At 44.9% G+C, this 26,314-nt stretch overlaps 1 protein-coding gene across 6 annotated transcripts in view; it reads right to left on the minus strand.

Annotated features, from left to right (window-relative positions):
• Nucleotides 1–26,314, minus strand: part of pde8b (phosphodiesterase 8B) — a 496,872-nt gene that overhangs the window by 129,742 nt on the left and 340,816 nt on the right. For all 6 annotated transcript variants that reach the window (XM_070879862.1, XM_070879856.1, XM_070879851.1 and 3 more), the window contains 4 exons: nucleotides 24,927–25,117; nucleotides 22,738–22,797; nucleotides 18,890–18,947; nucleotides 4,527–4,615 (listed from right to left, as the gene is read on the minus strand). In XM_070879862.1, the coding sequence (XP_070735963.1) occupies nucleotides 4,527–4,615; nucleotides 18,890–18,947; nucleotides 22,738–22,797; nucleotides 24,927–25,117 (398 nt within the window). The remainder of the gene's footprint in view (nucleotides 1–4,526; nucleotides 4,616–18,889; nucleotides 18,948–22,737; nucleotides 22,798–24,926; nucleotides 25,118–26,314) is intronic.

Consider the following 26,314-nt stretch of genomic DNA (forward strand, 5'->3'; position numbering starts at 1 on the left):
TTACCATTTAGAGCATATTCCCGTAACTTCTTCTTCGCAAAATATACTATTTCACATTTCTCTGCATTGATCTGCTACTGCTAATTCCACTAACCTCTCTATGTTCGCCTATATTCTTCCTCACGGTTTGTCATGCCCCTCAATTTGGTATCATAAGTAAACTTTGAACATAAGAACACAATCAAAGCCTCTCATTCCTAGCGTAATTCTAGTGAATCTTCACTGTACCATTTCTATGGCATTAATATCCTTCCTGTCATGCTCTAACTATGACCTAACCAATATCTTGTTCAAATTCAACACCACTTCCTTGTTTATATATTTAATTTCCCTACGTATCAAACCCAGAATTCCATTTGTCTTTTTGATGTCTGCACACTTTTCCAGGGTTACAAGGTTCTTCCTTCAAGGTTACTGCTGACGAGCAGGCAAAACCCACAGAAATTTGCCCCCGATGTATCCCTACCCTTAGATCCTGCTGTTCCTGTAAGAATCTTACCATTTAGAGTATACTCCCTGTCACTTCTTTTCCACAAAATAACAAAAACAGTTTATCTGGTCATTATCACATTGCTGTTTTGGGGAGGTAGCGGTGTGTAAATGTGGGAATTGCGGCAGCCAATTTGCAAACAACCAGCTCCCCAAAACAGCAATGTGATAATGACCAGATAAGCTGTTTTTGTTATGTTGAATAAGGGAAAAATATTGGCCAGGACACTGGGGATAACTCCCCTGCTCTTCTTTAAAATAATGCCATGGGATCTTTTACATCCATCTGAGAGAGCATGCGGGGCCTCGGTTTAACGACTCATCTGAAGGACGGCACCTCCGACAGTGCAGCACGCTCTCAGTACTGCACTGGAGTGTCAACCTAGATTTATGTGTGCAAGTCCCTGGAGTGACACTTGAACCCACAACCTTCTGACTCAGAGACAAGAGTGCTACCCATTGAGTCACAGCTGACCACAAAGGATTAGTGCTGGGGCCACTGTTGTTCACAATTTATATTAACGATTTAGACTTTGGAGTAAAAAAATATATATATAAATTTGCAGATGACACCAAATTGGAGGGGATAGTCAATACTGAGGAGGACTGCAACAGATTACAGGAGGACCTTAATAAACTTGCAGAATGGGCACATAATCGGCAAATGAAGTTCAACACAGATAAATGTGAGGTATTACATTTTGGTAGGAATAATAAGGTCATTTATTACTTGGAGGGTGAGAGTCTAGGTGGGGTAGAGGAACAAACGTATCTCGCAGTACAAATACACAAATCACTAAAAGTTACAACACAGATTAGCAAAGCCATAAAGAAAGCAAACCAAGCACTAGGATTTATTTCTAGAGGTATAGAATTGAAAAGTAGGGAAGTTATGCTAAGCCTGTATCGGATCTTGATTAGGCCACACTTAGAGTACTGCATACAGTTCTGGTCGCCATATTATAAACAGGATATAGAGGCACTGGAGAGGGTGCAGAGAAGATTTACAAGGATGATACCAGAAATGCAAGGGTATACATATCAGGAAAGGATGAACAGGCTGGGTCTCTTTTCTCTTGAAAAAAGAAGGCTGAGGGTGACCTAACAGAGGTCTTTAAATTTATGAAAGGTTTTGATAGAGTGGATACAGAGAAAATGTTTCCTCTTGAGAGGAAGAGCATAACTAGAGGCTGTCAATGTAATCCAATAGGGAATTCAGAAGTAACTTCTTTACCCAGAGTGGTGAGAATGTGGAACTTGCTACCACAGGGAGTGGTTGAAGCGAATAGTATAGATGCATTTAAGGGTGAGGCTAGATAAGCATATGAGGGAGAAGGGAATAGAGCGTTATGCTGATAGATTTAGGTGAAGAAAGGCAAGAGGAGGCTCGAGTGGAGCATAAACGCCGGCATGGACTGGTTGGGCCGAATGGCCTGTTTCTGTGCCCACACAAGAGATTGGTGTGCAAAATCAAAGAACATGGTATTGGAGGTAATGTACTGACGTGGAAAGAGAACAGGTTGGCAGACAGGAAGCAGAGAGTCGGGATAAACGGGTCCTTTTCAGAATGGTAGGCAGTGATTAGTGGAGTGCTGCAGGGCTCAGTGCTGGGACCCCAGCTATTTACAATATACATTAATGATTTGGATGAGGGAATTGAGTGTAATATCTTCAAGTTTGCAGATGACACTAAACTGGGTGGCGGTGTGAGCTGTGAGGAGGACGCTAAGAGGCTGCAGGGTGACTTGGACAGGTTAGGTGAGTGGGCAAATGCATGGCAGATGCAGTGTAATGTGGATAAATGTGAGGTTATCCACTTTGGGGGCAAAAACATGAAGGCAGAATATTATCTGAATGGCAGCAGATTAGGAAAAGGGGAGGTGCAACGAGACCTGGGTGTCATGGTTCATCAGTCATTGAAAGTTGGCATGCAGGTACAGCAGGTGGTGTAGAAGGCAAATGGTATGTTGGCCTTCATAGCTAGAGGATTTGAATATAGGAGCAGGGAGATCTTACTGCAGTTGTACAGGGTCTTGGTGAGGCCTCACCTGGAATATTGTGTTCACTTTTGGTCTCCTAATCTGAAGAAGGACGTACTTGCTATTGAGGGAGTGCAGCGAAGATTCACCAGACTGATTCCCGGGATGGCTGGTCTGACATATGAGGAAAGACTGGATCAACTGGGCCTTTATACAGTGGAGTTTAGAAGGCTGAGGGGGGATCTCATAGAAACAAAAAAGATTCTAACGGGACTGGACAGGTTAGATGCGGGAAGAATGTTCCCGATGTTGGGGAAGTCCAGAACCAGGGGAACAGTTATAGGATAAGGGGTAGGCCATTTAGGACTGAGATGAGGAGAAACTTCTTCACTCAGAGAATTGTTAACCTGTGGAATTCCCTGCCGCAGAGAGTTGTTGATGCCAGTTCATTGGATATATTTAAGACAGAGTTAGATATGCCCTTACAGCTAAAGGGATCAAGGGGTATGGAGAGAAAGCAGGAAAGGGGTACTGAGGGAATGATCAGCCATGATCTTATTGAATGGTGGTGCAGGCTCGAAGGGCCGAACGGCCTACTCCTGCACCTATTTTCTATGTTTCTATTCTATGCAATCCTGTACTCTTGCTCACGGATTGTCATGCAACTCAATTTGGTATCATAAGTAAACCTTGAACAGAAGAACATATGAAATAGGAGCAGGAGTAGGTCACACAACCCCTCAAGCCTGCTCCACCATCCAATAAGATCATGGCTGATCTTCGACCTCAACTCCACTTTCCCGTCAATCCCCATATACCTTGATTCCCCAAGAGTCAAAAAATCTATCCATCCTTAAATATACTCAACGACTGGGCATCCACAGCCCTCTGCGGTACAGAATTCCAAAGATTCTCAACTCTTTGAGTGAAGAAATTCCTCCTCATCGCAGTCTTAAATGATCGACCTTTTACCCTGAGGCAATGTCCCCCTGTTCTAGACTCTCCAGCCAGGGGAAACAACCTGTCAGCATCTACCCTGTCCATCCCCCTCAGAATCTTACATGGTTCAATGAGGTAACCTCTCATTCTTCTAAGCTCCAGAGAGTATAGATACCAATTGATATAATTTCTCTGTGCTAATGGTCAAATTGATTGGGGTTTGTAGTGATTATGGTACTAGACTAGGACCCAAGAGCTGACGAGTTTCCATCCTGCCATGTCAATTTGTGACATTTAATTCAATAAATCTTGTAAATTGCTGTTGGCATCCAAAATATTACTGTGCAATCTTCTGGATTGTTGTGAAAAATTCAGCTGGTTCATTAATGTCTTCAAGGAAGGGCTCCTAAAAGCCCTCTCCCACCCCACCCCCACACACCTCCCAGTCTACACTATGTGGTTGATTCTCAATGTTCACATCCCCAAATTATTTCTATAAATGGTAAACAAAAGATCATTAGGATGCACCAGTGCCCACATCACACCAAGATAAAATTACACCTACTCTTTTGTTTCTGTGCCATCACTACCTCTCTATCCATGCAGCGATGTTGCCTTTAATATCCATGTGCCTTCAGATCTCTTCTGTGTCACTTTATGAAATTCCTTCTGAATTCCATCACATATACTGTGATTTCTTCAAAATATTCAACTGAATTCGTGAAGGGCAACCTGCTCTTTACAAATCCAAGCTGACTGTTTCTGAATGGCTCATGTTTTTTAAGTGTTCAGTCATTTCATCCCATATAATGAACTCTTGAGATTTACCCACAACCAAGGTAAGATTAATTGGCCTATAATTTCCTAGTTTATCCTTTTCTCCTTTCTGGAATAGCGATGTAATTTTGGTCACTGCCCAGTCCATCAGCATCATTCTTACTTCCAAAGATAATTGGAAAATTGTGCTGAGGGCCTCTGCTATCTCTTTCTTCCCCAACCTTCTTCAGTATTCTAGGATGCATATCATCTGGGTCTGGTGACTTTTTTTAATACAGTGCACTGAATACTTTCCTCCATTACTGGCATCTGTAAAATGCAGCTAATTAGTAAAATACGTACCGCAGTTTGAATTGTGACCGCACCTCTCCATGCTCTATCTGAATCAGTTCATTGTAGCACGCAGTTATATTGGGGTTCTCTATGTATCGCTATGGGGAAGGAGAAAATAAGATTAAAGGCAGGTATTTCAAAATCTGAAGCAGAACTTGTAAATCCCTCACACGGCCCTTTTACAGGGGAAACACTAACCCACTCCCATTCTTCTTGCAGGACAAGCTGGCGCACAACAGAAGGGAGACTGCAAGAACCGGTGGAGGTGAAGTCACGTTGCAAAATCTCACTCTAATAAAGGACGGCGCCATCAATATTATTGGCAGAGTGAGGACATGCAGCATTGGAGATGGTGAGGTTGGAGGTAGAAGTGGTTTATTGGAGGAAGGAAGGACGGTGAGAGGTGTTGGACTTGACTGTCAATGCGGGGCTAGGAAGGGTTGGGGTGAGGGGGTGGGGGGGGGGCTGCGGCCCAGGTAAGGCACATAAAAACATCAGAACATTTTTGGGAGATGGAAGGCTACTGTGGCTCAGACAAGGACTCTTGAGATGGAACCCACTGGGGTCTACATTCCGTAGGACTCTGGAAATGACTGTGCCAATTTTTTGATTAATCCTCTGAACAGAGGGAGCTAGTCACAGGCATAGCTGCACCATTTTAGGGGAAGGAAAGAAAGATTTGCATTTATTTAGCGCCTTTCAAGGCCACCGGACGTCTCAAATTGCTTTACAGCCAATGAAGTACTTTTGGATTGTAGTCACTGTTGTAAAGTGGGAAACGCGGCAGCCAACTTGTGCAGAAGGGAGGGGAGAAGCTGCCTGCTGTCCCCAGCCTCTCAGTAAGTGCCTGTCGAAATGTTATCAAAATAATCCAATCTGACTCCAAATACTCCAGTGGGATCAAGGATGGAGGTCAGCAATGGAATGTCATATCCACTCTGCTGCACTTATGAGGATTTTGATCACATTTGTCTCCAGCAGGCAATGGTCTCAATTTATCAGCTTTAATAATAGCAGAATAGCATAATGGCACTGCACCTTGTGACCCCAAAGACAATATAAAATGAATCTGAACAAGGCCAGAACAGGCCAGGCAGTTGTCAGGATGCAAGTGGCCCAAGGATTGCTTGAAGGAACAGGGGCCAGTTTTGTTAGCAGCATTGGATTTAGTTTGAATAGCTCAATTATTTTAGATAAATACTGAACAAATCTTCTATCCACAGAGTGCAGACATTCTAATGAATAGAGAGACAGAAATTCCAATAAACACTGGAAATCCAATAGCATGGTGATTTACATTGACACATCATTAAACACAAGTGAGTTCCTTAATAATAAAGACAGACTATATCAATTAATTTCATTATATAGTGTAACATTCAATAGACAATCAGAAGTTAAAGTGATTTATTGAGTGGGAGCTTGTCCTTATTCACTGCATTATAAGACTGAAGACAAAAATCGCTGCTCATGTGTCAACCCAGACACGAATACTGGTAATTATTTTAAATGTACTTTACTCAACCTTGTGGCATGTATGTTATTACAAACACACCACAAAGAGAATGATAGGTTAGCTCCAGGCACAGACACGATGGGTCGAATGGTCTCCTTCTATGCCATAAATTTCTATAATTCTATGATGAATTTCTTTTGAAAAAGATTTCAAAGCTGTGGGAAAATTCAACCAGGGTTCCTGCGTTGGATCCCTGACCAGTGACTGCTGCACATGTGTGGATATTAGGTGGGAGCGGGATTGGTTGTGACACAATGCCCTACATGATGAATTAGCCTGCTTGAAGAACTTGGATAAGGTATCGGAAGGTGGCTGGAAACATATCCCGGCATAAATTAATATTTTCAGGAGAGGAGAGGAGGAAAATTGAAGGGAAGACAACAACTATTTTCAGTGGGCAGTAAGCTCTATTGCGTAACTACTAGAACATTCCCCACTGTGTTTTTTTTAGAAATACCACTGTTGTTTCAATAAGTTTAATAATACCCTACATGGAAAAAATTATGTTAATCATCAAGATTGTTGAACACCTTGACTTTACTATAGGCAAAGTTAACCAAAAAAAGCTGTTAAATGTTTTAATTCATTTTTCTTGAATATTGTGTTCATGAGAAAAAGGAATGTCAATAATGGGAATGGAGCATTTCTGCACTTTATCCACTCAGTGCCAGCAAGAAACAGTCCCAGGTCTGGTATTGCATGGACCAGATGCAAAGTAAGGGTCTCTCTACTCTACCCCAACATGCCTTGAGCCCAATCTTAAAAGAACAGTCTACACTATAATTCTATGATGAATTTCTTTTGAAAAAGATTTCAAAGCTGTGGGAAAATTCAACCAGGGTTCCTGCGTTGGATCCCTGACCAGTGACTGCTGCACATGTGTGGATATTAGGTGGGAGCGGGATTGGTTGTGACACAATGCCCTACATGATGAATTAGCCTGCTTGAAGAACTCCAGAACCAGAGGTCACAGTCTAAGGATAAAGGGTAAGCCATTTAGGACCGAGATGCGGAGGAACTTCTTCACCCAGAGAGTGGTGAACCTGTGGAATTCTCTACCACAGAAAGTTGTTGAGGCCAATTCACTAAATATATTCAAAAAGGAGTTAGATGAGGTCCTTACTACTAGGGGGATCAAGGGGTATGGCGAGAAAGCAGGAATGGGATACTGAAGTTGAATGTTCAGCCATGAACTCATTGAATGGCGGTGCAGGCTAGAAGGGCCGAATGGCCTACTCCTGCACCTATTTTCTATGTTTCTATGTTTCTATGTTTCTATGTATATGATCCAATTCCCCTTTGAAAGTTACCACTGAATCTGCTTCTACCACCCTTTAAGGCAGTGCATTGCAGATCATAACACGCTGCATAAAAAAACTCTCATCTCCTCCCACCCCTGCCCCCCTGAGCCTTTTTGCCAATTATCTTAAATCTGTGCCCCCTGGTTACCAACCTTCCTGCCAGTGGAAACTGTTTCTCCTTATCTACTCTATCAAAACCCCTCAGAATTTTGAACATCTCTATTAAATCTCCAATCTAATATCTTGTAAATTTGTATAAAGTTCTCTTCCAATCACCTACTTTTAAGACCAAGGAGCCCAAGTTTCTCCAGTTTTTGTTCCTCACTTAATCCTTTGCTACCAGGGTTCAGCTTTGCATCTCTTTGCACTGCCTCCCTGGGTGAATGAAATTGTCAACTTGATGTCAATTAAAAGAAAGAACTTGCATTTACATGGCGCCATTTACGACCTCAGGACATCCCAAAGTGCTTTGCAGCATTTTTGAAATATAAGCACCATTGTAATGTAAGAAACGCAGCAGCCAATTTGCATATAGCAAGGTCCCACAAACAGCACTGAGGTAATGATCAGATAATCTGTTGTGATGTTGGGGAGAGATAAGAATTGGCCAGGACACCAAGGAGAACTCTTTTGGTCTTTTGCAAATAGTGCCATGGGATCTTTTACGTTAACCTGACAGAGCAGAGGAGGCCTCGGTTTAATGTCTCATCCAAAAGACTGCACCTCCAACTGGTCGAAATTCGGTACTGCCGTTTTGAAGGTGGTGACACCGCCTGAATGGTAATCACTGCCTCAAACTGCCAAATTCAGTTTTACCGGCCAAAGATGAGAAAGCAGCGCTAAAAGTGGCATTGCACACTCATCATCAGGCGCTAACGGAGCGGTAGCTCAGGAGGCCGACTAAGTTTCCCGATGGTAGGCTGCCGATATGCGAGTTGAAAAAACTGAATAAAACAGTTTCCAAAAACTTCTCTGACCCACACCTACACTTCCCCACTGGTGCCATTAATACATAAATGCTGAAAAAAATTAAAGTTAACAACTTACCTTGATCGCTGGATGATACCTCCCCGGGATCCAGGATGTTCCGACAGCTTTTCCAGGCTGTACAAGTGCCTGCCGGTAAAGCCACCGCACCTACCTAATTTCGCAGCCGCGGCACCAAGGGGGCATTGCACGCTCAATGATGTCACCACGTGGGCGGCCGTAGAGCGCACAGCGGTACTTCTTGGTGCCGCCCCCACTGCCCAACTAAATTTCTCGTGAGCCGAGGAACTTGATCCCTGCCGACGGCAAGTCCTTAGCCACCCGTTAGCTGCCCCTCTCCGGCGCTATCGGGTGGCGTTGCAAACAGAATCTCAACCCCTTAGTGTATTAAATGTCCTCCATTGGAAATGTGTATTATCTCCACTCTATATTTACTGTGATGTGATGTGGTTGAAAAATGTGATTCTGGTTTCTTCCCTCCTTTTCATTTCCCCTCTCCACATTATTAACAGAACAGTCACCATACTTCTTTACACACTCGATGCAATCTTTACACAAAGCTAAAACCTTACAGTAGAAACAGAAATATTTTCTAATTAAATTTAGAACAAGTTGAAAAAAAGACAATTCTATCGGGAGCTCAATGGTTTTCACCTTTAAGCGTATAACTCCAGTAAAGGTTTAAAGCAGTAATTTTATAAAATTGCTCTGCCTTAACCAGCTAAACCATCAGGAATGTTGCATTTAAATTATTCAAGTATCTTGCTGCATCTATGATTAATGGAATAGGAGTTTTGGGATAGTCTGTATTTGACAAATTAATTAAGTTTACTAAGCCTGTACTGGGGATACAGCAAATATTATGTGCTCTGCAGAAATCAAATTCATCCTCTGGAGGGCCACACTGAACTACAGAATGATGAAATATTGGCTAAAGATCATTAGTCTTGAAGAAGGAGAAATTGAAAAAAGATTGGTGTATGGAACAAATGAGAAATTTCTGCTATTTGCGCTGCCCCAGGGTTTCCTTTGTTGAAGCTGATTTGAATGAGGCAGCTATGGGTTGGTTATTGGTCAAAATAGCAAGTGAGAGAGAGGGCAAATAATTAAGGAGCATCTTTAGCGAGGGTTTCACCATCAGCTTTTCCTTTAAGAGACAACTAGTTACAAAGAACTCCAGCAAATATGACATCATCCTTGGGTAGATTCTGTATTCTCCTCCAGCCCCACAACCCAAGATGTCTGCGCTCCTCTAATTCTGCCCTCTTGAGCATCCCTGATTATTATCGCTCAACCATCGGTGATCGTGCCTTCTGTTGCCGAGGCCCTAAGCACTTGAATTCCTGGCCTAAATCTCTCCGCCTCTCTGCCTCTCTTTCCTCCTTTAAGACACTCCTTAAAAACTACCTCCTTGACCAAGCTTTGAGCTAATTTCTGCTTATATGGTTCAGCGTCAAATTTTTGTCTTATAATACTCCTGTGAAGCCTTGGGGCATTTTATTAGATTAAAGGTGCTATATAAATACAAGTTGTTTATGAGTATATAATAGGGTGTGACGGAGGAGATCTTGGCTTGTAAGAGCTGTTGAGACTGACAGCATGGGTCAGCTGAATTGATGTCAAACATACAGCAATTAATAGAGTAATCAATGTTGCGTATGTTACTTCAACTCAGTTGCACTGCCAGGACCGAGTTTGTGCTCCAAATGTCACCGGGGCACTCTGCTCAAACAAGAATACATTTTTTTGAAAGAAACAACAAAGGCAGGTTGTCCAAATAAGTATTAATGGTTAGATTTCTTCTTCAAGCAAAAATTAGTAGTTGTGAAACCACAAACATTGTCAAGAACCCAGGGGAAGGTTGAGCGGAAAAGAGACGGATCTCAAAATAGTTGTATGGTGATTTAAGCTTTGTCTCTAAAAGCCTATAGATTGTAGGACTATCTATTATGCAAATACTGGCTAGGCTATGGCAGTAAAAGATGTGTGATAATGACCAGAGTGAAGCTTTATTTGCTGGGTCATTATTTCACAGTGGGCTACTTTCTGCTGTAAGCAATGGCTCATTTTAAAGCCTATAAACCAAGGGTAAATATTGTCATGTATTCAACTGTCATTGTAATCCATGTATAAACTGACCTAAGTTGTACACCATGAGAACACTGACCACTAGGTGGTGAACTTGTGGGAGACACTCCTAACCTGGACTTTCAGGTATAAAAGGGGAAGCTCCACCCACCTTCATCACTTCAGTGCTGGAATAAAGGTTACTGGTCACAGAGTGACCTTCTCTCAAGTATGGGCCTCGTATGCATTTGTACTGTATAGTAAGGACATATCATTGGCGACGAGAAACTGGGATTTAAACCACGCGAGCATGGCCACTAGCAGCACAGACGAGAGGTACTGTGTTGGTGATGACTGGGACGATTTTATTGAGAGATTATAGCAAAGTTTCGTCACTAAGGAATGGCTGGGACAGGATTCGGCCGACAAACGCAGGGCTCATCTCCTGACGGTTTGTGGATCCAGGATGTACTCCCTGATGAAGGACCTTCTAGCGACAGAGAAGCCGGCGGACAAGACTTTTGAAGAGCTCAGTAAGTTGATCGGGGAATACTTTAAACTGGCGAGCAGCATGCACATGGCGAGACACCAGTTTTACACGCACCGGCAGCGAGAAGGGCAAAGCGTTCCAGACTTTGTGGCAGATCTCTGGCGACTGGCGAGCCTATGTAGGTTCCCAGATGCATGCAGAGCGTAGATGCTGTGAGACTTTTTTTTATTGAGGGCATCGGGCACGCTGGGGTTTTCAGGAAACCGATTGAGATCAAAGACTTGATCCTGGAAACGGCGGCTTTGATGGCCCAGACATTCATCTCAGAGGAGGAAGAGACCAGAATGATGTTTGACAAAAATCTTGGTTTAAATGCAGTAAAGGGAGTTAACATTGTTAATGCGGCACACAATTCTCCAGGCAGACGAGGGCAATCGGACATGCTCGAGCATGTAGTCGAACCCAAAGGGGGAATTCAACAGAGACAATGGCTAGCTGAACAGCGATTCATGCCATCGCAAGGGACAATGTGGCCATCAACACCTGTCAATGGTGCGCTTAAGGACAGTTACAGAGACAGTCAGAGACGATCGACTGGTAATGGACCTTTTGTTTCCAACAACGGCTCATGTTGAGGTGTGGAGGCAAACACACAGCCAGAGCTTGCAGGTATCAGCAATATACCTGCAGAAATTGCAACGTCAGCGGTCACTTGGCGCGTATGTGCAGGAAGCCTGCAGCCAGGTTGATGTACGAGGAGGATAGGCTCGATGTAAGCCCTACGAGGCCAAAGGACACTGGGGGAAATCGCTGGAAACTGAAGTTCAGTGAGTTCTTGTGGAGCACGTATACAGTTCATACACCAGGACGCCACCAATAATGATGAAAGTGCTCCTCAATGGCATCCCAGTATCAATGGAGCTAGACACGGGGGCCAGCCAGTCCCTGATGGGTATCAAAGAGTTCGACATGTTGTGGGTGTCCAAGGCCAGGAGGCCAAAATTATTGCCGATTGACGCACAGCTACGGACATATACAAAGGAGATCATTCCGGTGCTATGCAGCGACACTGTAGTCGTGACCCGCAAAGATTCGGAGAACAGGTTGCCACTCTGGATTGTCCCAGGGGACGGTCCCGCTCTGCTGAGGAGGAGTTGGCTTGCTGTCATGAACTGGAAATGGGGCGATGTCAATGCAATTTCTTCTGTGGAGCGAATATCATGCTCACAGGTCCTGGACAAATTTGACTCACTGTTTCAACCCGGCATTGGCACTTTCATGGGGACCAAGGTAGTGATTCACAGAAACCCGGACACCAGGCCAGTACACCACAAGGCCAGAGCGGTGCCGTACGAGATGTGGGAAAAGATAGAAGGCGAATTGGACCGCCTGCTGAGGGAAGGCATCATCTCGCCAGTCGAATTCAGTGACTGGGCGAGCCCGATTGTACCGGTGGTCAAGGCGGATGGGTCGGTCAGGATATGTGGCGATTACAAGGCCACCATCAATCGGGTGTCACTCCAAGACCAGTACCCGCTACCGAGAGCGGAGGACCTCTTTGCGACGCTACCCGGTGGCAAACTTTTTTCAAAATTGGACCTGACCTCAGCTTACATGACCCAGGAGCTGGCGAGTGAGTCGAAGAAGCTGACCACCATCACGACACACAAAGGGTTGTTTGAGTACAACAGATGTCCGTTTGGGATTCGCTCGGCCGCCGCGATATTTCAACGAAACATGGAAAGTCTCCTCAAGTTGATTCCAAGGACGGTGGTTTTTCAAGACGACATCCTCATCACGGGTTGCGATACTGAAGAACACCTCCACAACCTGGAGGAGGTGCTACGCAGACTGGACTGGGTAGGTCTGCGACTGAAAAAGGCGAAGTGCGTCTTCCTAGCTCCAGAGGTAGAATTCCTGGGGATGAGGGTAGAAGCAGATGGGATCAGACCTACTACGTCCAAAACGGAAGCGATCCAGAGAGCACCCAGACCCCGTAACACGACGGAGCTGCGTTCGTTCCTGGGGCTCCTGAACTATTTTGGTAACTTTCTTCCCAAATTGAGCACGCTGCTAGAGCCGCTACACGTGCTCCTATGCAAAGATCGCGAATGGGTCTGGGGGGACAGCCAGGAAAGGGCTTTTGATAGAGCACGCAATCTGTTATGCTCCAACAATCTGTTAACGCTATATGACCCATGTAAGAAACTTGTGTTAATGTGCGATGTGTCGTCCTATGGGGTTGGGTGTGTGTTGCAGCATGTTAATGCCAAGGGTCAGTTACAGCCGGTAGCCTATGCCTCCAGAAGTCTGTCCCAGGCAGAAAGGGACTACGGGATGGTAGAAAAGGAAGCGCTTGCATGTGTATATGCAGTAAAAAAAATGCACCAGTACCTGTTTGGCAGGAAATTTGAGCTGGAGACAGATCACAAACCCATTACGTCCCTTTTGGCCGACAACAAGGCCATAAATGCAAATGCGTCGGCCCGCATACAAAGGTGGGCACTCACGTTAGCCGCCTATGACTATACATTTCGGCACAGACCGGGCACTGAAAACTGCGCTGATGCACTCAGCAGGCTCCCACTAGCCACCACTGAGGGGGCAACCGAGCATGATGCTGAGATGGTCATGGCTGTTGAAGCTTTCGAAAACGAAGGCTCATCCGTGACAGCCCGTCAGATCAAAGTCTGGACTAATAGAGACCCGCTACTATCTTTAGTCAAGAAATGTGTCCTGAATGGGGACTGGGCAGCCACGTAAGGGGCATGCCCTGAGGAATTTAAACCATTTCACAGGTGCAAGGATGAACTCACGATTCAGGCCGATTGCCTACTATGGGGGAACTGAGTAGTCATGCCCTAGATAGGCAGAGAGGCGTTCATCCGATAACTCCACAAGGAGCACCCGGGCATTGTCATAGAAACATAGACATAGAAAATAGGTGCAGGAGTAGGCCATTCGGCCCTTCTAGCCTGCACCGCCATTCAATGAGTTCATGGCTGAACATTCAACTTCAGTACCCCATTCCTGCTTTCTCGCCATACCCCTTGATCCCCCGAGTAGTAAGGACCTCATCTAACTCCTTTTTGAATATATTTAGTGAATTGGCCTCAACAACTTTCTGTGGTAGAGAATTCCACAGGTTCACCACTCTCTGGGTGAAGAAGTTCCTCCGCATCTCGGTCCTAAATGGCTTACCCCTTATCCTTAGACTGTGACCTCTGGTTCTGGACTTCCCCAACATTGGGAACATTCTTCCTGCATCTAACCTGTCTAACCCCGTCAGAATTTTAAATGTTTCTATGAGGTCCCCTCTCATTCTTCTGAACTCCAGTGAATACAAGCCCAGTTGATCCAGTCTTTCTTGATATGTCAGTCCCGCCATCCCGGGTATCAGTCTGGTGAACCTTCGCTGCACTCCCTCAATAGCAAGAATGTCCTTCCTCAAGTTAGGAGACCAAAACTGTACACAATACTCCAGGTGTGGCCTCACCAATGCCCTGTACAACTGTAGCAACACCTCCCTGCCCCTGTACTCAAATCCCCTCGCTATGAAGGCCAACATGCCATTTGCTTTCTTAACCGCCTGCTGCACCTGCATGCCAACCTTCAATGACTGATGTACCATGACACCCAGGTCTCGTTGCACCTCCCCTTTTCCTAATCTGTCACCATTCAGATAATAGTCTGTCTCTCTGTTTTTACCACCAAAGTGGATAACCTCACATTTATCCACATTATACTTCATCTGCCATGCATTTGCCCACTCACCTAACCTATCCAAGTCACTCTGCAGCCTCACAGCATCCTCCTCGCAGCTCACACTGCCACCCAACTTAGTGTCATCCGCAAATTTGGAGATACTACATTTAATCCCCTCATCTAAATCATTAATGTACAGTGTAACCAGCTGGGGCCCCAGCACAGAACCCCACTAGTCACTGCCTGCCATTCTGAAAAGTACCCATTTACTCCTACTCTTTGCTTCCTGTCTGACAACCAGTTCTCAATCCATGTCAGCACACTACCCCCAATCCCATGTGCTCTAACTTTGCACATCAATCTCTTCTGAAAGTCCAAATATACCACATCAACTGGTTCTCCATTGTCCACTCTACTGGAAACATCCTCAAAAAATTCCAGAAGATTTGTCAAGCATGATTTCCCTTTCACAAATCCATGCTGACTTGGACCTATCATGTCACCTCTTTCCAAATGCACTGCTATGACATCCTTAATAATTGATTCCATCATTTTACCCACTACCGATGTCAGGCTGACCGGTCTATAATTCCCTGTTTTCTCTCTCCCTCCTTTTTTAAAAAGTGGGGTTACATTGGCTACCCTCCACTCTATAGGAACTGATCCAGAGTCAATGGAATGTTGGAAAATGACTGTCAATGCATCCACTATTTCCAAGGCCACCTCCTTAAGTACTCTGGGATGCAGTCCATCAGGCCCTGGGGATTTATCGGCCTTCAATCCCATCAATTTCCCCAACACAATTTCCCGGCTAATAAGGATTTCCCTCAGTTCCTCCTCCTTACTAGACCCCCCGACCCCTTTTATAACCGGAAGGTTGTTTGTGTCCTCCTTCGTGAATACCGAACCAAAGTACTTGTTCAATTGGTCCGCCATTTCTTTGTTCCCCGATGAAGGCAATTGCCAGGTCACATGTTTGGTGGCCAGGGATAGATGCAGACCTGGAACTTTGTGTTCGCAGGTGCAACACGTATGCCCAGCTGGGCAATGCACCCAGGAAAGCCCCCCTTAGCCCCTGGTCCTGGCCAGCCAAACCATGGTCACGCATCCATGTGGACTACGCAGGTCCCTTCATAGGAAAAATGTTTTTGATTATAGTAGATGCCTACTCCAAATGGATCAAGTGTGACATTCTCAATTCAAGCACATCCTCTGCCACGGTAGAAAGTCTACCGGCAATGTTCGCCGCCCATGGTCTACCAGACGCCTTGGTCAGCGACAATGGCCCGTGCTTTACAAGCATTGAGTTCCAGGACTTCATGGCAGGAAATGGTATCAACCATGTCAGAACGGCACCGTTCAAGCCAGCCTCAAACGGCCAGGCGGAATGAGCAGTGCAGCTAATCAAACAGGGGATGCTCAGAATCCAAGGTGGTTCCCTACAAAGCCGCCAATCACACCTCCTGTTGGCCAATAGATCCCGACCACACTCGCTCACAGAGGTTCCACCCGCAGAGCTGCTAATGAAAAGGACGCTCAAAACCAGGTTATTCCTCATACACCCTACCATGAAAAAAATTGTTGAGAGCAGGCGCCGGTCACAATGTGACTACCATGACGGGAATGCGAGGGCTTGATGTATTGATGTCAATGACCCTGTCTTTGTCCTCAACTACGCTGCAGGGCCCAAATGGCTTGCAGGCACTGTGATTGCCAAAGAGGGGAATAGGATTCTGGTAGTTAAACTTACCAATGGACAAATATGCCGCAAACACGTGGCTCAAACAAAAAGGAGGTTCAGCAACCCCATAGAAGAAGCAGAGGAAGAACACGATGTGAAGTTCACTCCACAGGTGACTGAACACCGGAACCAAGTGGAGGAGAGCCCAGTCACTGTAGGCAGTTCGGACAGGCCTGAGGCACCGCAAACAGCAGACACTCAGGCCAGCGCCCAACAACCAGAGCCCCAACTCAGGCGCTCTACAAGGGAGCATAAACCACCAGAGAGACTCAACCTGTGATCCCAATAAGACTTTGGGGTGGAGGTGATGTCATGTATTCAACTGTCATTGTAATCCATGTATAAACTGACCTAAGATGTGCACCGTGAGAACATTGACCACTAGGTGGTGAACTTGTGGGAGACACTCCTAACCTGGACTTTCAGGTATAAAAGGGGAAGCTCCACCCACCTTCATCACTTCAGTGCTGGAATAAAGGTTACTGGTCACAGAGTGACCTTCTCTCAAGTATGGGCCTCGTGTGTATTTGTACTGTTATTGTAAGGACATATCAAATATATTTTCTATCACCCATGGACTTTAATTTTAAAACACAGAAGGAAACAAGAAGTGACAGGGTTGCAAACTTAAAAGGATACAATACAGTCGCCAGCGCTTTCAAGGGGTACGTTGGTGTCAGCGCAATTTGCCGACTATATGGGGTGGCCAGTGTTAACTGACGGCCGGGATCCTGGAGGTGGTGGGCAACACGGAGTGGGACAACAAGAAGTGCGTGACAGTAGTTACAAACTGCACATGTCAGGATAGAATAGACAGTGGAGTGTGTACCTTCAAATTTTATTTCTCTATTCCAATTCGTTGATTTTGATTCCTAAAAGAGCTACCGCCGTGCTGAATTGCTAGTGTTATTCGTACAGTTTCGCTTTTTATCTCCCGGCATGAAACAGTCAATTACTTTCATGCAATTTCAAAGTCCAGTTACAACGAAAATCATCAATTTCTAATATTAAAAAACAGTCTATGACAAGCAGGGAAAAAGGGAATAACTGGGAGTGCAAAGAAATCACACTTTAACAAGGTGCGAAACAACTACTCGAACAGCACGAAATAGCCAGCATGCTTAATTGAACTCTGTGGTATTGGGGAATGGTTAGAGTCATTCGCCCGATACAGACAGCTATCTGGGATCAGTGGGGACTTTGTACGTGGTGGGGACTTTATCTGCAGATCCTCACTCATCAGCATTCAGAGCCAGGAACATGCTTCAGAATGTAACTCTGTGGGGAGGCTGGGGTTAGCATTACAGAAGGGAAAACTGGAGCTTTGCACAGAGCACCACCTCTGATCACAGCACAGGCAATCTTCAGAAGGCTCCTTGTTTTCAAAAATGTTGCAGTTTCAAGTAATCATGCTCAAAGAAATGTTTTCACAAGTGCGCAGAGATTTCACATTTGTGACTGATTTGCATTCTTCTTGTAAATGATCCCTGAAGTCATTTCTTCACGTTCGAGGCTAAGGAGTGATTCTGTAGTCCACATATGCAAGCAAACAGCTGTTTAAAACAACCAAAGCCTTTCTACCATCTACAAGGCACAAGTCACAAGTGCGATGGAACACTCCCCACTTGCCTGGATGAGTGCAGCTCCAACAACACACAAGAAGCTCGACACCATCCACGATAAAGCAGCCCGCTTGATTGGCATCCCATCCACCACCTTAAACACCTTAAACATTCACTCCCTCCATCACCGGTGCACCGTGGCTGCAATGTGTACCATCTACAAGATACGCTGCAGCAACTCAGCAAGGCTTCTTTGGCAACGCTTCCCAAACCCGTGACCTCTATCACCTAGAAGGACGAGGGCAGATGGCGCATGGGAACACCATCACCTGTACGTTCCCCTCCAAGTCACACATCATCCTGACTTGGAAATATATTTCAGTTCCTTCATCGTCACTGGGTCAAAACCCTGGAACTCCCTGGCTGACAGCACTGTGGGAGTACCTTCACCACACGGACTGCAGCAGCTCGCCATCACCTTCTGAAGTGCAATTAGGGATGGGCAATAAATGCTGACCTTGCCAGCGTTGGCTGTGAATGAATAAAACATTTTTTTCCTGTAGTCATGGAGCTGTGATTATTTTCTTGGAATGATCAATGTCAATAGGCTTTTGTAAAGAAAAAAATTATAAATCAGTCAATTGAGCTTTTTTACATTTTTGAAACATGTAACATTTCAAAAAGGACAATTTGCAATAATCCACAACTTGCTTGCCCATGTCCTCCAGCTCTAGTGGGAATAACAAGTGCTTATGCCATTCATGCCTTTTTATATCAATTTAAGTAGAACAGACTAAAGCTATGTAAATGCTGTGAAAATTGTATAGACGCAGATGAATACTTGAGGAGGAAGATGGGCTAGAATTGTGTTTTGTGGGTCCTTCGTCAAGCACTACTAATCCAGGTGCAACTAAATCAAAGAATAAACATTTGTAAATGTCTTCAGTCAAACTGCCGCAACCGTGAAGTAAATGATGGATTACAAATAAGGTGAATTTCATACCCTGTTGAAACCTGCATTAAGGAGGGGCAAGACTGAACTCTCCTCTTGATCATTACATCTGCAGGAAGAAACAAAAAGTGAAGTTTACATATGACTGCTCCCTCTGAATAAAGTGTCCCGTCTGTTACTGTTTTATAAACCGGAGAACTACTGGGGGCTTTTGCCTAAAATGGGCGTAGAGTCAGCGGTGCATTTGTGGCACGCCACCCGATGGATTCAGATCTTAACCATTCTGAAATTTGGGCCTCATCACAATACCGCCGGCGAGCTGTCGAGCACTCGGTGAATGCTAGCGAGCAGCTCGCCACACCGGGAGGCCACTCCATGGCGGGCCAAGCTGGATGTCGGCTGTAAAAGGGGGTGTACAAAGGGTTGCGGTGGGGAGTGGGGGGGGGGGGGGGAGCAGGTTTCCAAGTAGCTAGCAACAGGCCTCAGTATTTTTGTGAGGTCAGGGGAAGCCCCAAAATATATTTCAGGCTGTTTTTGACAATGCCTCCAGTGGTCCTTAAAAGGACCATTGGTTAGAATGGGTGGAGCGTTCTCATGGCCTGCTCATTTATATTTGAAAATTGAAAATAGGGTGCTGCAATTGGTGTAGGACCCGATTTGCATTTGCAAGGTGCCTCTCACCTCTCCTTTGGGCAGAAATGCTGGGCACCCATTTACAGGTCAGCCTGAAAATCACATCGAAGGGGCGATGGCCATTTTTCTGCCATTTTCCAGGTGCCTCCTGAACTAATTCACGTGCACGTTGGAATAAGCCCAACTGCCACATTTCATGAACAACACCTATGATAAATAGAACGCTCGATCGCAACTTGCAAGAGTTACACAATAACATATTGCAACACAGATGTTTTTCAATTGTAGTTTCATAGGGCCCAAATTTGCCCAGGAGTTGTTCCGTTTTTTTTGGAACAACTTGATTTTTCTGAAGTTTCTTAAAAATCCCCATTCTCCACATTTAATTTGCGCCAGTGTAAGTGAGTTAGTTAGGATTTTTTTAGTTTAGTTCTTTTTTCAAAAGGGGGCGTTACCAGCCGTTTTGGCCATTTACGCCAGTTTGGACAGCTAATAGTTGCTCCAAACTAACTTAAGCCAGTGTATGTGGCCACTTGTGGCCTCACAGAAAACCCTTGTGGAGAGTTAAGAAATCAGGTAGCCAGAGATGGGGGGGAGGGTAAGGGAAGCAGAGAGGACCTTACAAAGCACTAAACACCTTCACAACAACGTTCAAGAAGTACAAAATCCATCAATAATAAATAAAAAATAAAACTTAAGTCCTACCTTCCTAACTCAGCCTCCCGAGGGACTTGACTTCTCTCCGAGGGACTGGATTTCTCTGAGGGACCGGACTTCTCTCCGAAGGACTGAACTTCTCTCCAAGGGACTGAATTTCTCTCCGAGGGGCTGGACTTCTCGCCGAGGGACTGGACTTCTCTGAGGGCCTTCACTTCGCTGAGGGACTTCACTTCTCCGAGGGATTTGACTTTTCTCTGAGGGACTTCACTTCTCTCCAAAGGACTGGACTTCTCTCCAAGGGACTGGACTTCTCTCCAAGGGACTGGACTTCTCTCCGAGGGACTTGACTTCTCTCCGTGAGACTTCACTTCTCCGAGGGACTGGACTTCTCTCCAAGGGACTTGACTTCTCCGAAGGACTTCACTTCTCCGAGGGACTGGACTTCTCTCCGAGGGACTTCACTTCTCTCCGAGGGACTGGACTTCTCTCCGAGGGACTTGACTTCTCCGAAGGACTTCACTTCTCCGAGGGACTGGACTTCTCTCCGAGGGACTGGACTTCTCTCCGAGGGACTGGACTTCTCTCCATGAGACTTCACTTCTCCGAGGGACTTCACTTCTCTCTGAGGGACTTCACTTCTCTCCAAGGGACTGGACTTCTCTCCGAAGGACTGGACTTCTCCCCAGGAAAGGTAGCGGCCAGCCTGTGTGGCCAGGCCAGGGATAGGGGCGGCAGACATCGGGTCATCCCTTTGGCCAGGGATAGGGGTGGCGAGCATCGGGTCCTACTCACAGCCTGCAGGATGCGCTGGGAGGGCAAGGAGATACTGCGCATGCGCACAGACTCCACCACGCATGCTGCCAGCACTGTTTTCGTCACAGGGCTGTAGCTCCGCCCCCCCCACTGCACTATATACGCCGCGCCAGGACCCGGGACACACAGCAGAGCAGCCAGAATCGTGAGTAAGTTTTTTGGCGCTGTTTTGAGTGCACAAAGTCGGCACATCTCAGGTTACTGCGCCGGAAAAGGGGGTTGAGAAAATTTGGGCCCATTGCGTTTACACCTAACCCAAAAGGAAGCTTTCTCAACTGAATTTTGGAAGAGATCCTGATCCCTATAAAGAGAAAGCTAAGGGTGTTTTACATTACAAATACATGGTTGCTATGAACCTTGAGCAAGTTTGGAGTTGGGCATGTTGGACATGTGGACCCGACTTTCAAAGAAGATCTTTGATTCGGGATCATTTGCCACCTTTAAAAAGGGAAAAGAAAAAGAAAAAACTGCAAATTTGAAAGAAAACAAAAAATTGCTAGAAATAAATAACAAGTCTGTGCACATCTGTAAAGAAAATAGTTCGGTCAACATTTTGGGTATAGACTGGATTCTGACCAGGGGCTATACTTAAAACTTTAACGTGTCTTTTCTCTTTACAAATGCTGATGGATCTGTGTATTTCATCTTTAAAAAGGAAATTGACGATTACATCGGATATACAGCTCAGAAACAGGCGATTCGGCCCAACCAGTCCATGTCGGTGGATGGCGGAGAAGGTGGCACTGCTTGTTTTTTTTTCCAAGGGAATTTGAGGAAAGAAATCAGTGGGTAGTGTGAGCGAGAAGTTCATGGTGGAATCATCATACGTGGGCTCAGGATCGAATACGGGACGAATGGTCTTTTCTCGCATTGGATTTTCTTATGTTAGATTCTTATCTATAATCCAGGAATTAACTTAAATATTTAGACAGCGCAGACACTTTGGAACCTCTAAATATTTATGGACTGAAATTCTTAGAGCCTCGCTCCGCCACCACAAGTGTAGCTGAATTGGACTCTGGCCACTACTGTGCTCAGACATCGACACCGTTCCAAGTTGTGGGGAAGGTTTTTTTTCCATAGTCGGGGCAGGCGGTACACACCTGTAGAGATGCAACAGAGACACCTATCCCAATGAAGGGCTGATGAATGAAGACGAACAATTTTTTTCAAGTTTCTATGGAGCAATCGAGCAGAATTTGAAGGTAAATGATGCCTCTGGGGAAATCTTGAGGCTCTCATAAGGTCCTGTACGGGTCCTACAGTGGCTTTCAGCAGCTGTAAGTCCTGCTGAGTCTATCAGGTAGCATATTGGATGGGATTCCCAGGTAGCCTGAGAATACCCCCACACATACCCCCAAAACTGGCAGTAGACTTAGAGGGTTGTGCATATAACTCGCCTACCTGTCCTGATTGGAATCTTGGGCTGTGGGTGCTCTGCCAAACTCCTTCCTCCCTGTGGGTGATCCGCACGTTTTACGTCCTGCCCCAGGAAATTTGACGTTATAAATTCGAACTAATGGGAGCTATATCTGTGTGTGCATGATTATAAACATGGTGGAGCTCTCTCTCCTGGACAAAGGGATTGAAGTTCTAACCGGGCAGTGTAAGTGGATACTATCTGGATGGAGATTGCAGTATGCAGCAAAAATGTTAATATACGCCTGTTATAACTTTTGAACGTGGACCTCGCTCAATCATGTTCTTAGCAGCAACGCACAGGGAAAATTCCTGATTTGGCTGTCTCCATTTATTGATCATGCAGTGATTATACTGAAATATGAGGTACTTACATCTGGGGAACGACAACCAGCATCACGGTGGTTTCTCCAGGCTTTGTGGCTCGAATTGACCTAAGGAGTGAAAAGCAGTAAAACGTTCATAAAGTGCATGTCTCTTCATTTTTAACTTCCAATAAAACATCTCATCATAAAATTACTACGGTATGTCCTTTGACTCTCTTGTTCTGAAGTGAACGTCACGGTAACCTTGTGGAGATTTTGATTATAAAGCCCACTGAGAGGAAGCAGTATCTGCCTGTCCGCCTGTTGTGACGTAAAGTAAATAGAGGGGGAGAAGTTTAACATCATTTTGCCTGTTTTGTGGGCGAAATATGAAGGATAGGGAGACAAATTGCCCTGCCAAATTGGAAGCCTCCAACTTTTAGATGGTCAGGGCAGCTGTCTCAAACAGCCGTTGGGGGCCTTGCATATGCATATAGGGGTCCCAATGGCAGTTTGAGGGCGCCAATTGAAATTCATCAACAAATGGATGGTTGTCCCAGGTCTTGTCATCATAGGCAGTCCCTCGAAATCGAGGAAGATTTGCTTCTACTCTAAAAGTGAGTTCTCAGGTGACTGTACAGTCCAATGATGGAATTACAGTCTCTGTCACAGGTGGGATAGACAGTCGTTGGAGGAAAGGGTGGGTGGAGAGCCTGGTTTGCTGCACGCTCCTTCCGCTGCCTGCGCTTGTTTTCTGCATGCTCTTGGCGACGAGACTCGAGGTGCTCAGCGCCCTCCCGGATGCTCTTCCTCTACTTAGGATGGTCTTTGGCCAGGGATTCCTAGGTGTTGGTGGGGATTTTGCTCTTTAGCAAAGAGGCTTTGAGGGTGTCCTTGAAACATTTCCTCTGCTCACCTGGGGATCGCTGGGTGTTGTGCAGCTTAACTAACGGGCCTTGAAAGGACCACTGGAGGCTGCTCAAAAAACAGCCAGAAACCATTTTATTAGTTATATTTCTGTGGATCCAGGAGGAGCAGGAGTGCGCCTCCTAGCTTCACTAAAATACTGCAGGCTGTAGCCAGCATGAGCTCGTTCCCCTCCGCATTGCCTCCCTCCCCTAGGACCTACCTGTGGGCCAGCACACATTCTGATTGTGCCACCTATTTCACCCTGGAAGCCAGTGCAGGTTGACTTTATACCCCAAAGTGTCTACCTATTAATATAGTTAATCAATCAGTGCTGAATCAGACTGTTCTAAACTGGGATCATTTATACTTATGCAGAAATGCCTGAATTTGGGACCAGTTAAGATTCAGACATGTCCAAAACTGAGGTAAATGTTGCACTGCATGCACATGAAACCATTGGCCTCGATATTAAGCCCCCACAATGGGCTTCCTACCAAGAGTTAAAATGGACCTTTCTGAATCTGAGGTCTAAATTGCTCCTCCCTAATAATCATTCATAAATAATTTGTTTAAAAGAAAAGTGACACCATATGGGAACTGGGAATAGAAGTGACAGAATCAGATTTTAAAACGAAAGCCTCAATTTTAACCGAACCTGCCCTGTGGCAATGGACGAAAATAGGATGGGTTCGGATTGACTTCACTGCAGTGTAAAAATTGGACGGGGTCTAAAACGGATGTCCAGCCCACACCTGCCCTGTTCCTGCTGGTTAAAATCTGGTCTCAGTGAAAGATCATCTGTTTAATAGTATCGGCACTGTAGAAAAAGGGACTGTATTCACAAGGTGATTATAAAATTATAATTTATCATCCAATTAAATTTTGTACATTACATTAAAAATATGTATTGGAAACACCGGAAATAGAATACTGCATCTGCTCCTGCAGAAAATTCTTGCTCAAATATGCTGGGCTTGTAAATGGTTTGGGGAAAAGTATCTAAATTAAACAGCAATTTACCAACATACGAAATTGACGGGCGGGATTTAGACTCACTTCAGGGTCTGAGATCGATAGATTATTGGATACTAAGGGATTCCAGGGATATGGGGATCAGGCGGGAAAGCAGAGTTGGGGTAAAAGATCAGCCATGATCTTATTGAATGGTCAGGCAGGTTTGAGGGGTTGGATGACCTACTCCTGCTCCTATTCTTATGTTATTATATTACAAATCCAGTCCATTTACCCCAATTCCAACATCCAAATCAGAAATACTGGATTCCAGGAGTCAAAATCATCATTATGTCTAACAGTCTGCAATCCCAGTTCCAAAAGACCTGTTGGATTACCTGCAAAGTGCTTCTGCATCAAAGTATCTGGCGTGTCTGTTGTCAATAATTATAATTTCATGATGTTTATCCAGAAAATATACCAGTGCAGACTCCGGCGTCCGTGCAATGTTGCACTTGTATCCAGCTTTATCACATGCCCACCAAAAGCCATCACTCTGGCTGTCCTCTTTAGCAAAAACCAGTAGAACCTATAAAAATGAGTTACATCAGGTGAGAAAAAGCACTTCAGGGCGGGCAGTGGTCTAATCCACTGCTTCACATCCTTACTGAGTCAGGTTTGAATCAGTCTACAGATAGTAAAGACAGTTATTGGAAGCTAAAATATCTTAGCCAAATCTCTAAGGATAATGAATCTTGAACACTTAAGTGCACCTCAAAGTCCAGCTGATATTTATGCATTTGCACTACGTAAGTTAAGCACTATTAGGTGTACCTTACGATGAATGAGTTTCCACTGTTACATAATCAATCTAATCTGCTTTATGTCAGTCACAGTATAAGCATTGCAGCTAGGGAATTTCAAAGATTATAAATGTATAAATTAACAAAGATCTGCACAAACCATGGATGTTATATTTCCCAATGGTATTGTTTTATAAAATTCTTAAAAGCCAGCAAAGAACGACTAAAAAAAATAGAGAGGGAAGATAGTTTATGAAAGTAAACTAGCACAAAATATAAAAACAGATAGTAAGAGTTTCTACAGGTATATAAAAAAGAAAAGAGTGGCTAAAGTAAATGTTGGTCCCCTGGAGGATGAGACTGGGGAATTAATAATGGGGAACAGAGAAATGGCAGAGACTTTGAACAAATATTTTATATCAGTCTTCACGGTAGAAGACACCGAAAACATTCCAATAGTGGATAATCAAGGGGCTCTAGGGAGGGAGGAACATAATACAATCACTATCACTAAAGTAGTAGCTGGTACAATAATGGGACTAAAGGTAGACAAGTCCCCTGGACCTGATAGCTTGCACCCTAGGGTCTTAAATGAAGTGGCTGCAGAGATAGTGGACGCATTGGTTGTAAACTATCAAAATTCCTTGGCTTATTGGGAGGTACCAGCGGATTGGAAAACCACAAATATAACGCCCCTATTTAAAAATGGGGGCAGACAAAAAGCAGGAAACTATAGACCAGTTAGCCTAACATCTGTCGCTGGGAAAATGCTGGAGTCCATTATTAAGGAAGGAGTAGCAGAGTCAGCATAGTTTTATGAAAGGGAAATCATGGTCGACAAATTTGCTGGCGTTCTTTGAGGGTGTAATAAGCAGAGTGGAGAACCAGTGGATGTGGTGTATTTGGATTTCCAGAAGGCATTCGATAAGGTGCCACGTACAAGGTTACTGCTCAAGACAAAAGTTCACGATGTTGGGAGTAAT

Source organism: Pristiophorus japonicus, chromosome 1, assembly GCF_044704955.1.
Source record: "Pristiophorus japonicus isolate sPriJap1 chromosome 1, sPriJap1.hap1, whole genome shotgun sequence".
In the NCBI taxonomy this organism is placed as follows: Eukaryota; Metazoa; Chordata; class Chondrichthyes; family Pristiophoridae; genus Pristiophorus; species Pristiophorus japonicus.